The following is a 15,153-nucleotide window of genomic DNA, read 5'->3' as shown; positions in this document are numbered from 1 at the left end:
AATGTTACATTTGTGAGATATAGAGCCCAAGGGAAGCATGTACAATGAGAACAACATAGCCAACTGCCAATAAACCCTATAAGAAGTAGAAGAAGAATTTCTCTCAGGTTTCCCATTTTGTATGGAAACTGGTGGAAGTAACTCTTGAGATTAACCTAAACCTTCAGCCCAGTTTAAACACAACATGAATATATACTTCATATAATCATAATCATCTCAGTTTCACACACATCATTTTCCCATGGTGATTGTTGCCCAACATGACGAACCAATGATTTGCCTTACGCCCTGCGGTCTGAGAACCTTTGGTATAAACTATACATAAGGATATAAAAGGCGGCCTACATGGATGAAGTGAACAATCTGGCATCATGGTGCCAGGACAACCACCTCCACCTGAACATCGGCAAGACCAAGGAGCTGGTGGTGGACTTCAGAAGGAGTCAGCACAGAGACTACAAGCCCATTATCATCAATGGAGCTCCAGTGGAGAGGGTGCAGTCCTTCAAGTATCTTGGTGTCCACATCTCCTCAGACCTGACATGGGCTGCCCACATTCAGGTCCAGACCAAAAAGGCTAGGTGTTAGGTTTTGTATTGTTGATTGTCATTTATGCTTAGAAATATTTACTCATATATGCTTAGAAGTATATAATCATTTGTAGATTGAAAGATTGTCTCATCCTAGGAGGTCTGTAACAACTCTGTGTAGCATGAAGAGGGGAGTGTGAAGGACCAAAAAGCTCTCCAGAGAGTGATCCGTACAGCAGAACGCTGCTGCAGGATTGCTCTCCCCCCGCTTCAGGACACCTACACCAGGAGATGCCGGACTAGAGCAGCGCAGATACTGAAGGACCCGTCCCATCCTGGCAACAAACTGTTCCAACTTCTGCAATCTGGTAGAAGGTTCCGCATCTTCCGGGCAAGGACAGAGAGACTCAAGTGGAGCTTCTATCCCCAAGCCATCCGTGCCCTAAACACACACACCCGCCCTCTCACATCATCTATAATTGACTGAGACAGGACTCTTCCAGACACTAAACCAAGGCACAATGTACATTTCAATTCCTTTAATTTTAAATATGTTTATATTGTCTATCCTGTAAAATAGTCAGATGTCTATTCATATCAGAATTCACCTGCTTGCTGCTACTACTGCACATTCACCCAATGTATATATATATATATATATATATATATACATATATATATATATATATATATATATATATATATATATATATATATATATATATATATATATATATATAATGTTCTTCCTCTACACCCCCCAATTTTTTTGCACATGTCAAGGAGCGTGTCAGGCTACATTTCACTGTGTGTTATACTTGTATAACTATGCATGTGACAAATAAAGAACCTTGAACCTTGAACCTTGAAAAGGTACACACACACACAAACAGCCAAAATTCTCTGACTTTGGAAGAACGTCTATATCAAGGTGGTTAATAGCTCACATTGAAAATAAACAGAAACAAAAAATAGCAGAACAAACACAGAGAGGTATAAGTCTGGATTTCTTAATCTTTATTTTGAATGTTGTTCATTTTAAAGATGTCATAAAGTCTGTTGACATTTTCAGTGAGCTCAGCATTTATCTTTTTCATTAGCTAAAATTAGCTCAAAGTTTATGCTCCAGGTGAGGCTTGAACTCACAACCTCGGCATAGCTCAGCCCAATACTGTCATATAAGTACCGCGCGCTAACCAATTGCGCCACTGGAGCACATGCTCAAAGGTTTTATTCCTTTCTCCCTTCATTCAACTGGTCTAAGGGAAAAAGCAGGAGGACAGAAACAGCTTAGTCAGTAACTCATAGGACAAACGCTTTACACTATACTATATTGCCACAAATCTCACGCTTGTAGTCTATGTACTATATATAGGATTCATCGATAGATGCATCGTAACAGCAGTCTGGCGAGGGAGGAGCGGCTAGCAGGTCCAGCGGGCATGTGGTGTGGAGGTTAGCCGGATAACTCAGAGCCAGTCAGTTAAACAGACCTTTATTTGACGTTAGCAACATAAGACCATACAAGCCAGGTCCCACGGCTCTACCCTGTCCATACATACATGTGCGGGGATCGGTAGTCGCCGGCGCCAGCCAAGTTACAACGGTAAGGTTTCTCTGAACAGCAACGCGATCAGCATGTAACGGCCACCACTATACTCCCACACCCACTAGCAGGGATGGGTACCGGTATCCGGTGCCATGATGGCACTGGTTCTGACATAAACAGTAGTAACCAGACCGAAAAGCAGTGCACATTTCGGTGCTTTTTTTCGGTGCTTTTCCTGAGATGTCATACACTTTGGATTCTAGCCAATCATTTTACCTTTGCAAGCGTAGTAGGCGGGCCCAGGTACGTACGTTCTTTTAGAGCAGAGCTACAGATTAAAAATGCCCAAGGCGAAGCGGTCAAAAGTCTGGCTGTACTTCACAGCAAAAGATGCAAACTCAGCAGCCTGCAACAAGTGCTTTAAGCTGATACTGTGCAAAGAAGGTAACACCTCGAATCTGATGAAACACCTGGCGACGTATAACATTTTGTTAAAAGCCGAGAAATGCACCATATTTGATAGCTTGCTGCGAGACCTCACACCGTGCACATCTACTGCGGGTGTGGTGCCTGCTATCGGACCCGGAGCAACATCCCCCAAAAATCCAAAGAGGGGAGTCCTGGCCCGTAGCCCTGCCAGTGTAGCAGAAATGATGACGGATGATGATGGCAGCAGCAGCCGTTCTTCTCTGCGTGAGTAGCTTAATGTTGTTTGTGTGTAATTTACGTTGAGTGGACTAACCACATTATTACATTAATGCATGTAAGGTGAGCTAGCAAACACCGTCGTAGTTACATGCGGCTGTCTTCTTGTTTGATGGCAGACACTCCCTTCACCCTGGCTAAAAAGGCTAAATGACCAAAGAAAAAGTGGAAAACGGCTAAATATGAAAGGTTTTTGGACAAAGTTTGTGTTTTTCTCCATTGTTTAAGCACTGCTTCCAGCCAAGAGTGATACCATATACGCCCTATAGCTGCAGAAAAGTCTAACGTTGTTATCGTTTTACAAAAAAACAGCAGAACATGAGAGGTTTTTGGACAAAGTTTGTGTTCTCCATTCTTTAAGGACCAGTTCAAGCACCAGCACCATTTCAAAAGTACTGGTTTGGTAGTGGTATCAGATAAAACCTAAACGATACCCATCCCTACCCACTAGAGGACTCCCTCAACTACAATAATAGTAGGGCAACACCCCCACCCCCCAGTGGTGCTATAATACAATAAGGGTTGTCACAGCATGCATTAATATATGTGGGGAATCAATTTTTTTTCTATACATCTATGTTACAAATGCTTTTGTTACAGTCTGTGCGCATTTGTTTCAGATCATTTCTGTACCCTTTTTTCATATTTCACTTTTATTCTTTAATTTTCGTAGGTTTTAGTGTAGTTTACTAAGAGATATTGAACTAATTGATAAAGAATTCAAGCATGCGGCAACAAAGTCTTTGTATCCCTGTATTCTACCACTATACCATGAACTTCCATTTAGCAAAACTAAATTAAATGAACGAAAGTGTAAGTCTGTGTCGACTTCTTTTCATATAAATGAGCTTTGCCTCAAGTAAAATTTGCTTCTCTGTTATACTATTTCCCAGTAATGTTTTAGAAGCAGTTAACTGTACTATTTGATTGACTTTCACGCATTTAAATGAGCTATTCTGACATCCTTGGCTCTTACTTTTTAAAAAGCAGCTAAGTGAACTACATATAAATGTTATTTAGCCTTCAGTACAGTTAGTGTGCTTCCACTGCAGCAAGAGGTGATTGGCTTCTACAGTTCTTGGTAGTGGAGGAGCACATGACTGGCTAAATCTTGGTTGAATTTGGTACAAAAAAACTATAGCCGCTCACATGATGGATTTGCTTGACCAACCGGTGGCAGGGGAATAGAAATGCTTAAAAGCCTTCAGTACAAATATTAGAAAAAGGACAAACACAATCTTTAAATATTAAACATGCTTTACTCTTCCTGTGCACTGGCATCACAGTCAGCTGATTTCAGTTCATGTGTGGGAGGAGGGAAATGGTGGAAGATCCCACAGTGGCAATAGACATTTTTACCTCACAAAAATGTCAAGAGTGCAATGGTAAACTCAACTGCATCTAGGACAGAAAGAACACATACTGCTGAAAGTGTGATTAAGAAGGAGATTTTAATGCAGGTTGAACACCATCTTGACCCCTTCCAGTTCACCTATAGCGCAGGGAGAGGTGTGGAGGACGCTGTTGTCACACTCCTGCATCTCTTGTATAAGCATCTTGAGTCCCCCCACACCCATGCAAGATTATTATTTGCTGACTTTTCATCTGCATTTAATACAATTCAACCCTTCTTACTTGCTGACAGGCTTTACAATCATTTCAAGCTTGACACTAGTCTGGTCGGCTGGGTGACAGACTTTCTGATCAATAGGTCACAATGTGTTAGGGTGAATCATGTATTTTCTGATGTGCTTTATTCCTCCACTGGATCACCCCACCCAACAGACACATCCTGAAGTTTGCTGACGACACAGTAATCGTCAGTCTTCTAGTGGAGGATGACTCAGGCCATGGACAGGTTGTAAATGATTTTGTGAATTGGTGTGATGAGTCCTTCCTTTCACTTAATGTGTCAAAAACTAAAGACATGATTATTGATTTTAGGAAGTCCTCTTATAGCTCATCACCCACTATCATTAAAACTACCGATATTGGGATCGTTGAGAGTTATAAATATCTAGGTGTGGTACTTGACCATAAACTGTGTTTTGAATCTCATGCTGATGCCACTACTAAAAAAGTTCAACAAAGACTGTTCTTTTTAAAGAAAATGGGATCTTTTAATGTCTCATCTGAGATGTTGTCTTTGTTTTATAGAAGTTTTATCGAATCTGTGATGTCTTTTTTATATTGCTGCCTGGTTTGGTAACCTGACGGTGAAGAATAAGAATCGGTTGGGACTTATGGTAAAAACTGCTAGCAAAATTTCAGGGCGCTGGCAAGATGGACTTTTGGCCATTTACAATAGAAATGTGCTTAGAAAGGCTCATTCTATTATTGTGTGAACCATCCACTTCACAGTGAATTTAAGTTGTTGCCTTCTAGCCACCGTTTTAGAGTAACTCCGAGGAGGACCAAAAGACTCCAGGTCTCTTTTATCCCTACTGCGTCTTGTCTCCTTAATGGCAAATAATTGTTCTTCAACTTTCTATTATTATTTCATAGTATTGTTCTGTTTATTTTTATCCTCCTGCTGCTAAACTAATTTCCCCTTGTGGGACAAAAAAACGAAATTGAAAGCTGCTTTCACGCCAAACCCAGCCAAAGCCTGTAGTATAGGCAGTGAGGCGCAATAGGGCTTGCAGTCACCTGATCTACAGCAGTGGTCAGGTGTCAGTCTTGCTTTCAACCTTGGTGTACGGTCACCCCCCCCTCCCCAAACACCTGTGTGTTCTTATTAGAACAGGGATTTGCATGAGCATGTGGAACCATAGCCAGCCCCCCCCATCACATTTAAAGCCATACATGACTGGATCCTATATGGACTAAGAACCATCATTACATTGTGGTAGTATACATCATGTTCTAGAGGGATAACATGTATGAAACCCAAGTGGTGCATTTATAACTCATTGCTCAAAGTTTGAATAAAGCAGGCTTTATTTTAAGATCAAGACATTACATGGACCCACTCCATCATCAGACCCTGGCCTTGGTCTGGCTGTTGGCTGGCAGTGGCTTGCCCATGTGGATCCCCACTGTGAGGCCAGACTCGTTGCTGGCATATTTCTCTTTGACCTCAGGCTTCAGCAGGAAACCCTTCTCCTTGTCAAAGTAGTCCAAGGGAGCAAAGTACACAGTGGCTTCCCCACAGAGGTTTTGCAGCCGTGTGCGCCAGCCCTCCAGCACGGAGCTGCGAGATTCAGGAGAACCAGTAGCAGGATCCCAGAAGATCTGAGGGGCAAAAACCTGGAAGCCACAGTAGTTCAGGATCCCGTTCTGCACACAGGGAGGAGCAGCTGTTACCACATGACAGATCATTTCATGCTTGGCTCCGTTTATAGTGAGACCTCACCTGCAGTGGCCACAGTGTGACATTGATGTCACCATTGATGCCAGTGTCACTGTACACAGATTCAGGACAGTCAGTGGTGAAGGACAGCATGGCTTTCTTGTCCTGTACAGAGAGCAAGGAGTGAGCAGAGAGGGAGAGGACACAGCCTGAACACAGACATGTTGGTGGAGCTCTCACCTTGAAGATCCCCTCACTGTACCGCTTCTCCTGTGCGTAGGCAAAGCCCAACACACGATCCATCCACCCCTTCATGATTGCAGGAACAGATGACCAGTACATGGGGAACTGGGAACACAGGTTTAATGGTCATTTTGATGTTGACACCTGTTAGCTGACCACAAAGACGATTCCAGTCAGATACTACCTGAAAGATGACAAGGTCTGCCTCCTTGAGCTTCTCCTGCTCTTTTTTGATGTCTTCTGCAAGTCTGCCCTCCTCTGATGCCAATTTGATCTCTTTTGCGTAGCAGAAGTTCTCAGCATCCTTCACTCCACCTGCAAATAAAGCTAATGTTTACACCTGAAGTACAATCAAAGCATTGCTATACTTGCAGAATATTTGTATACCAGTGATGTCCTCAGTAGTAGCAGCAGCTTTGAACTTCATGGCGTACAGGTCAGACACCTCTACAGTGCAGCCTTGAGCAGTCAGAGCTGCCACAGCAGCATCTTTGGCAGCAGCATTGAAGGAGGCAGGGCTTTCATGGGCATACACAATCAGCACTTTCTTGGCTGCAAAACCAAAGAATAAAAAAACAATACATAAAGTTCCATTCAACACACAAAGCTTTCCAGAAGCTTTACCAGGAAGAAAAAGTCTTACCCATTCTCAAAACTGGTGCACAACAGTAAATGATGAGTTTTCTGTCTAACTGGTATAACAACAGAAAAGGTGCCCCCTGCTTTTATACACACTTCAAGCACTACTTCACACAGGTGCTGTCAATCAGCAATAAACCTCAAGAGTCAGCCAGCTGGTACTGCGGCATTTTCTCTCAGACCAGTTGGTGGCGGTAATGCTCTATTTTGCTGTTTGCCAACTGCCAATAAACCGTATAAAGAAGTAGAAGAAGAATTTCTCTCAGCTTTCCCATTTTGTATGGAAACTGCTGGAAGTAACCCTGAGATTAACTTAAACCTTCAGCCCAGTTTAAACACAAGATGAATATATACTTCATATAATCATAATCATCTTAGTTTCACACACATCATTTTCTCATGGTGATTGTTGCCCAACTTGGTGAACCAATGATTTGCCTTACGCCCTGCGGTCTGAGGACAAAAAAGGTACACACACACACACATACACACACACACACACACACACACACACACACACACACACACACACACACATACTTCCAGAAATCTGACTTTGAAGGAAAACCTATATCTCGATGGTTAATAGCTTGCATTGGTCGACAAAAAAGAAGCAGAACAAACACAGAGAGGTATAATTCTGGGTTTGTTAATCTCTATTTTGAATGTTGCTCATTTTTAAACATGCGATGAAGTCTGTTGGCATTTTCAGTGTGCTCAGCATTTATCCCTTTCATTAGCTCAAAGTTTATGCTCCAGGTGAGGCTTGAACTCACAACCTCAGCATAGCTCAGCCTAATACTGCCATATAAGTACCGCGCGCTAACCGATTGCGCCACTGGAGCACATGCGCAAAGAGTTTATTCCTTTCTCCCTTCATTCAACTGGTCTAAGGGAAAAAAACAGGGAGACAGAAACAGCTTAGTCAGTAACTCATAGGACAAACGCTTTACACTATACTATATTGCCACAAATCTCACGCTCGTAGTCTATGTACTATATATAGGATTAATCAATAGATGTATTGTAACAGCAGTCTGGCGAGGGAGGAGCGGTTAGCAGGTCCAGTGGGCATGTGGTGTGGAGGTTAGCCGGATAACTCAGAGCCAGTCAGTTGTCCTTTGTGTCTTCCCTGGGACACTGTTTGCCTTTCCTGGACTGCGCCGTGCACATTGAAGAGAACGGCAAACTCAACATCGAAGTTTACCGGAAGCCCACACACACGGACCAGTACCTCCTCTTTGACTCCCATCACCCTTTGGAACACAAACTTGGAGTAATTAGGACCCTACACCACCGGGCAGAACATGTTCCCTCTAAGCCTGAAGGAAAAAAGAAGGAACACACACATGTAAAGGAAGCACTCAAAACGTGCGGCTATCCTAAATGGGCGTTCTTAAAGTCAGCAAAGAGGCACAGAAAAGAAGACCAGACACCAGCGAGGGAGGATAAGAAGGACAGACGCAACAACATTGTCATCCCCTATGTAGCCGGTGTATCAGAGAAACTCAGGAGAGTTTTCTCCAAGCATGACATCCCAGTGTGTTTCAGACCCAGCAACACGCTCAGACAGAAACTGGTTCACCCGAAAGACAAAACGCCAAAACACAAACTTAACAATGTGGTGTATGCTGTACAGTGCAGCGAGGAATGCCCAGACCTCTACATTGGAGAGACCAAACAGCCACTTCACAAGCGCATGGCACAACACAGAAGAGCCACCTCCACAGGACAAGACTCAGCAGTCCATCTGCATCTTAAGGATAAAGGACACTCTTTCGAGGATGCCAATGTTCACATTTTGGACAGAGAGGACAGATGGTTTGAAAGAGGAGTGAAAGAAGCCATCTATGTCCACTGTGAGCGACCATCTTTGAACAGAGGCGGGGGTTTACGACACCAACTCTCTGCCATCTATAATCCAGTTTTGAGATCCCTTCCCAGACGCCTTAACGCCCACTCACATCCTGAGCCATCTGACCTCAGGAATTCGCATGATAAGGTGGGGCCAGGTTTCACAATGAACACACCCGAAACTCTGGCTGATTGGGACCCACACCCAGTTTCACACCTTGGCTCAGGCGATTAGAGGATCATCAGGGGGTCCTTTTGTCCCTCTGTGGGGGGTTACTCCCACTAGGTTTATATCTGGGACTCTCCACCATTTGACCTTAGAACTGAAGAAGCTTCTCGGATGAGAGGTGAAACGTCTTCAAGCAACTTAAAGAAGTCCAGACGCTTTTCTTTGCAAGCTCCTTTGACTACAATGACCTGGATGACTGAGAACCTTCACAGACATATTGTATGCTGTAATCGTACTGGGCAATTAGTGATACAAAAAAAACTGTTTTATCCTGTGAATAAAAGTATATGTTTTTGTCAATGTACCATAATAACAGAAGCGAAACGCAATATTGTGTCAGGACAATTTACTATTTATGCACAATAAACAAAGGAGCATAGCGCGACCATTTCTGTTCAGCGCCAGACTTGCTTGTAACCTATATCACCAATTATGTTATGAAAATGACGCATTAACTACAACAGCAGACTGACCTTCGTGTAAATGCTTGGAGCAGACTAACCTGTGAGCTGGAGTGTTCTGGGACGTTATATTTGATCTTTGAATGGCTGCAATCCAGGCCACCCGTCGCCTCTTTGTTACTTCGGAAACATGGCTCGAACAATTTCTCTTCAACGACATAATCCGATAACAACCGATCTCTTTACCCGTCGGCTTCCCGTGGCTGTCATGCGACCGGCTATTGCAGTTAATTATACAACAGCTTCTTGCCATTTTTTGTGTTTCTTTTTATCGCTGTGTGACTGATTTCAATTAAAAGCCTGCGTGCGCTAGTACCTCTTGCCACGAGTTCCCAGAATCCTTTGTGGTTCTACCCCTGAATGACGTCACATTTTCAATCTCTATATAATATGCATGTTAAATTTTATATTTGGGGTGAAATATCAAGTCTTTTCAAGTAAACTGGTCCAAGTCCAATTCAAGTCCCAGGTCATTGGTGTAAAAGTCTAAGTCAAGTCACAAGTCTTAGAACATTTTTTCAAGTCAAGTCTAAAGTCATAAAATTAATGACTCGAGTCTGACTCGAGTCCAAGTCATGTGACTCGAGTCCACACCTCTGAGTAGGGCAGTGGTGCTATAATACAATAAGGGTTGTCACAGCATGCATTAACACACACACACATACAGCCAAAAATCTGACTTTGAAGGAAAAACTATATCTTGATGGTTAATAGCTCACATTGGTCGACAAAAAAGAAGCAGAACAAACAAAGGTACAATTCTGAGTTTCTTAATCTCTATTTTGAATGTTGCTTGTTTTTAAAGATGCTGTAAAGTCTGTTGGCATTTTCAGTGTGCTCAGCATTTATCTGTTCTCATCAGATAAGTATTAGCTCAAAGTTTATGCTCTAGGTGAGGCTTGAACTCACAACCTCGGCATAGCTCAGCCCAATACTGTCATATAAGTACCGCGCACTAACCAATTGCGCCACTGGAGTACATGAGTAACAATTTTATTCCTTTCTCCCTTCATTCAACTGGTCTAATGGAAAAACGAGGGGACAGTAACCACTCGCTCAGTCATTCATAGAAAGAATACTTTACACTATACTATATTGCCACAAATCTCACGCTTGTAGTCTATGTACTATATATAGGATTAATCGATAGATTCATTGTAACAGCAGTCTGGAGCGGAAGGAGCAGCTAGCAGGTCCAGCGGGCATGTGGTGTGGAGGTTAGCCGGTGTTCTGACAAACCATCCTACTTTGGCAAAACGTCCTACCGTAAGTAGTTTATGCACATTTCTGCTGTCACAGAGTAATTCCAGACGTTTCACCTCTCATCCGAGAAGCTTCTTCAGTTCTCTCAACTTACTCGGCGTTGCTTAGCGTGTAATATCAGCCTCGAATCCCGCCGATCGTCATTCATCGAGGAGAAAAGACAGACAGTTAATCCACAGGAACTTCCTGGCTGACGTCAGTCTTTCAGCGTGCCTCTTCTCCCCTCGGTGAATGCCGACTCCAGGGATCCGACATCGAAGGACCAATTAATGATAGGTTTGTAGCTTGAACCTATTCGCTGGAACGTTGAAGACAATATAATTACATATAATTTCAATTATAATTACAAGCAAGACACAAAGTAGGCAAAGTTCTTCATGTTTCTCGTGCACGGGAGAGAACCGGACAAACGCCGTTCCTTCGCTTGACCCCAGTTGCTCTCGTCCGTTCCCCCGTAACACTGCTCTTTTATTGAGGTTACATGAATATGCATAGGTTCATTAACATATGACGTCTACATACACACAAAGAGTAACTTGCCTTTGTGTGTGTGTGTGTGTGTGTGTGTGTGTGTGTGTGTGTGTGTGTGTGTGTGTGTGTGGTCAAGATGTGACCCCGTGAAGACCCTCCCCAAAGCTGGTGCCAGGAGTCCAGCAGGTCCATCTGAACAAAAGGCTCTTATACTTAAAGAGATATATACGTGTGTTTGCTATGCCATATATCAGCAAGAGAAGATACGACCTCTCCTAGGAGGTGTGTGATCTATGCCAGAACACTCTGTAGAGGAGTGAACGCACTCCCCTCTTCATGCTACACAGAGTTGTTACAGACCTCCTAGGATGAGACAATCTTTCAATCTACAAATGATTATATACTTCTAAGCATATATGAGTAAATATTTCTAACCATAAATGACAATCAACAATACAAAACCTAACACCTAGCCTTTTTGGTCTGGACCTGAATGTGGGCAGACCATGTCAGGTCTGAGGAGATGTGGACACCAAGATACTTGAAGGACTGCACCCTCTCCACTGGAGCTCCATTGATGATAATGGGCTTGTAGTCTCTGTGCTGACCCCTTCTGAAGTCCACCACCAGCTCCTTGGTCTTGCCGATGTTCAGGTGGAGGTGGTTGTCCTGGCACCGTGATGCCAGATTCTTCACTTCATCCATGTAGGCCGCCTCATCGTTGTTGGAGATGGCACCCAACACCACTGTGTCATCAGCAAACTTCACAATGGTGTTGGAGCCGTGGGTGGCCACACAGTCTGAAGTGTAGAGGGAGTAGAGCAGTGGCGAGAGGACACATCCCTGAGGTGCTCCTGTGTTGATGGTGATGCTGTTAGAGACGCATCTACCCACCCTCACCACCTGAGTTCTGCCAATGAGGAAGTCCAACACCCATGCACACAGACGGCTGTTAAGTCCCAGATCCCTGAGCTGTGTGAACAGTCTGCAGGGCACTATTGTGTTAAACGCTGAACTGTAATCAACAAACAGCATTCGCACATAGTTACCCTGTTTCTTGTCCACGTGGATGAGAGTGGTGTGTAGGACATGGGCGATGGCACCTGCTCCTTGTCGTTTCTATCTCTGACTTTACTCTACAAGAGTTTCTGGGGTTTTTTTGCTAGCTCTTCAAATGTTCAATAAAAATATGTATGCTAATTCATAACGAAGAAAGCTTTGTAACTATCCCTACCAGTGAAGACTCATTTCCAGAACCCCCCCATGGTCCGCAGCGCTGTTGAAAAGGTTGTGGAAGTCCCTGTATGTAAACCTGTGACACAAAAATCACCAAACTCAGACCACCACAGACTGTTTTCCTTCATGGTGATGAAGGAAAAGGGGCATGTAAAAGGGCATTTATTCCCTTCAAGGACCTGAAGCTCCATAAAGCACCCTCTCCAATAGCCAAACCCATCTGTTCTCTCACATGATGGATTTGCTTGACCAACCGGTGGCAGGGGAATAGAAATGCTTAAAAGCCTTCAGTACAAATATTAGAAAAAGGACAAACACAATCTTTAAATATTAAACATGCTTTACTCTTCCTGTGCACTGGCATCACAGTCAGCTGATTTCAGTTCATGTGTGGGAGGAGGGAAATGGTGGAAGATCCCACAGTGGCAATAGACATTTTTACCTCACAAAAATGTCAAGAGTGCAATGGTAAAGTGTAAACTGCATCTAGGACAGAAAGAACACATACTGCTGAAAGTGGGATATTAAAGCTGCGTTCATGCGAAACCCAGCAAAAGCCTGTAGTATAAGCAGTTAGGCGCAATAGGGCTTGCAGTCACCTGATCTAAAGCAGCGGTCAGGTGTCAGGCTTGCTTTCAACCTTGGTGTACGGTCACCCCCCCAAAAAAAGAAAAACCCTAAACACCTGTGTTCCTATTAGAACAGGGATTTTCATTAGCATGTGGAACGATAACCAGCCCCCCCAAACTCAGTTCCCCATCACATTTAAAGCCATACATGACTGGATCCTATACGGACTTAGAACAATCATTACATTGTGGTAGTATACATCATGTTCTAGAGGGATAACATGTATGAAACCCAAGTGGTGCATTTATAACTCATTGCTCAAAGTTTGAATAAAGCAGGCTTTATTTTAAGATCAAGACATTACATGGACCCACTCCATCATCAGACCCCGGCCTTGGTCTGGCTGTTGGCTGGCAGTGGCTTGCCCATGTGGATCCCCACTGTGAGGCCAGAGTCTTTGCTGGCATATTTCTCTTTGACCTCAGGCTTCAGCAGGAAACCCTTCCCCTTGTCAAAGTAGTCCAAGGGAGCAAAGTACACAGTGGCTTCCCCACAGAGGTTTTGCAGTCGTGTGCGCCAGCCCTCCAGCATGGAGCTGCGAGATTCAGGAGAACCAGTAGCAGGATCCCAGAAGATCTGAGGGGCAAAAACCTGGAAGCCACAGTAGTTCAGGATCCCGTTCTGCACACAGGGAGGAGCAGCTGTTACCACATGACAGATCATTTCATGCTTGGCTCAGTTTATAGTGAGACCTCACCTGCAGTGGCCACAGTGTGACATTGATGTCTCCATTGATGCCAGTGTCACTGCACACAGATTCAGGACAGTCAGTGGTGAAGGACAGCATGGCTTTCTTGTCCTGTACAGAGAGCAAGGAGTGAGCAGAGAGGGAGAGGACACAGCCTGAACACAGACACGTTGGTGGAGCTCTCACCTTGAAGATCCCCTCACTGTACCGCTTCTCCGGTGCGTAGGCAAAGCCCAACACACGATCCATCCACCCCTTCATGATGGCAGGAACAGATGACCAGTACATGGGGAACTGGGAACACAGGTTTAATGGTCATTTTGATGTGGACACCCGTTAGCTGACCACAAAGACACTTCCAGTCAGGCAGTACCTGAAAGATGACAAGGTCTGCCTCCTTGAGTTTCTCCTGCTCTTTTTTGATGTCATCTGCAAGTCTGCCCTCCTCTGATGCCAATTTGATCTCCTTTGCGTAGCAGAAGTTCTCAGCATCCTTCACTCCACCTGCAAATAAAACTAATATTTACAACTGAAGCACAAAGCATTGCTATACCTGCAGAATATTTGTATACCAGTGATGTCCTCAGTAGTAGCAGCAGCTTTGAACTTCATGGCGTACAGGTCAGACACCTCTACAGTGCAGCCTTGAGCAGTCAAAGATGCCACAGCAGCATCTTTGGCAGCAGCATTGAAAGAGGCAGGGCTTTCATGGGCATACACAATCAACACTGTCTTTGCTACACCCCCCAAAAAAAGAAAAAAAAATTAAGTTTTGATAAAATTCCAGTAATATCACAAACCTTTCACTCTTCTTGTCAAAGATTATCAGCTTTGGCCAAACAGATTTCAGCAATTACCAGGAAGAACAAGTCTTACCCATTCTCAAAACTGGCACACAACAGTAAGTGATGAGTTTTCTGACTAGCTGCTGTAGTAACAGAAAAACCACTCATATTCAAGCAAAACACACCTGCTGCTTTTATACACACTTTGAGCACTACTTCACACAGGTGCTGTCAATCAGCAATCAGCCTCATGAGTCAGCCAGCTGCTACTGCTGGATTTTCTCTCAGGTTTCCCATTTTGTCTGGAAACTGGTGGGAGTAACTCTGAGATTAACTTAAACCTTCAGCCCAGTTTAAACACAACATGAATATTTACTTCATATAATCATAATCATCTTAGTTTCACACACATCATTTTCTCATGGTGATTGTTGCCCAACTTGGCAAAACAATGATTTGCCTTACGCCCTGCGGTTTGAGAGCCTTTGGTATAAACTATACATAAGAACATAAAAGGCACACACACACACACACACAGCCAAAATTCTTTAACTTTGGAAGAACGTCTATATCTCGAT

General features: G+C 43.7%; 2 protein-coding genes and 2 non-coding genes across 4 annotated transcripts; all 4 read right to left on the bottom strand.

Moving 5' to 3' along the window:
* Positions 1-1,651: 1,651 nt before the first annotated feature.
* Positions 1,652-1,745, bottom strand: trnai-uau (transfer RNA isoleucine (anticodon UAU)). Its single transcript has 2 exons — positions 1,708-1,745; positions 1,652-1,687 (listed from the first exon to the last, which is right to left on the bottom strand). It is a non-coding gene; the product is annotated as a tRNA-Ile (tRNA).
* A 3,961-nt stretch (positions 1,746-5,706) lies between these two features.
* On the bottom strand, positions 5,707-7,112 carry LOC106675519 (NAD(P)H dehydrogenase [quinone] 1). The gene is made up of 6 exons (XM_014410315.3): positions 6,963-7,112; positions 6,707-6,871; positions 6,504-6,634; positions 6,317-6,424; positions 6,140-6,241; positions 5,707-6,063 (listed from the first exon to the last, which is right to left on the bottom strand). The coding sequence occupies exons 1-6, from the start codon at positions 6,964-6,966 to the stop codon at positions 5,764-5,766; spliced, it is 810 nt and encodes a 269-aa protein (XP_014265801.2). The 5' UTR covers positions 6,967-7,112; the 3' UTR covers positions 5,707-5,763.
* A 597-nt stretch (positions 7,113-7,709) lies between these two features.
* Positions 7,710-7,803, bottom strand: trnai-uau (transfer RNA isoleucine (anticodon UAU)). The gene is made up of 2 exons: positions 7,766-7,803; positions 7,710-7,745 (listed from the first exon to the last, which is right to left on the bottom strand). It is a non-coding gene; the product is annotated as a tRNA-Ile (tRNA).
* A 5,563-nt stretch (positions 7,804-13,366) lies between these two features.
* Positions 13,367-14,824, bottom strand: LOC112435244 (NAD(P)H dehydrogenase [quinone] 1-like). Its single transcript, XM_024803503.2, has 6 exons — positions 14,667-14,824; positions 14,363-14,527; positions 14,164-14,294; positions 13,977-14,084; positions 13,800-13,901; positions 13,367-13,723 (listed from the first exon to the last, which is right to left on the bottom strand). The coding sequence occupies exons 1-6, from the start codon at positions 14,668-14,670 to the stop codon at positions 13,424-13,426; spliced, it is 810 nt and encodes a 269-aa protein (XP_024659271.2). The 5' UTR covers positions 14,671-14,824; the 3' UTR covers positions 13,367-13,423.
* Positions 14,825-15,153: the final 329 nt, after the last annotated feature.

This window comes from Maylandia zebra, linkage group LG8 (assembly GCF_041146795.1).
Source record: "Maylandia zebra isolate NMK-2024a linkage group LG8, Mzebra_GT3a, whole genome shotgun sequence".
In the NCBI taxonomy this organism is placed as follows: domain Eukaryota; kingdom Metazoa; phylum Chordata; class Actinopteri; order Cichliformes; family Cichlidae; genus Maylandia; species Maylandia zebra.
The sequence above is the reverse complement of the archived record's forward strand: the minus strand, read 5'-3'. Positions and strand labels throughout refer to the sequence as shown.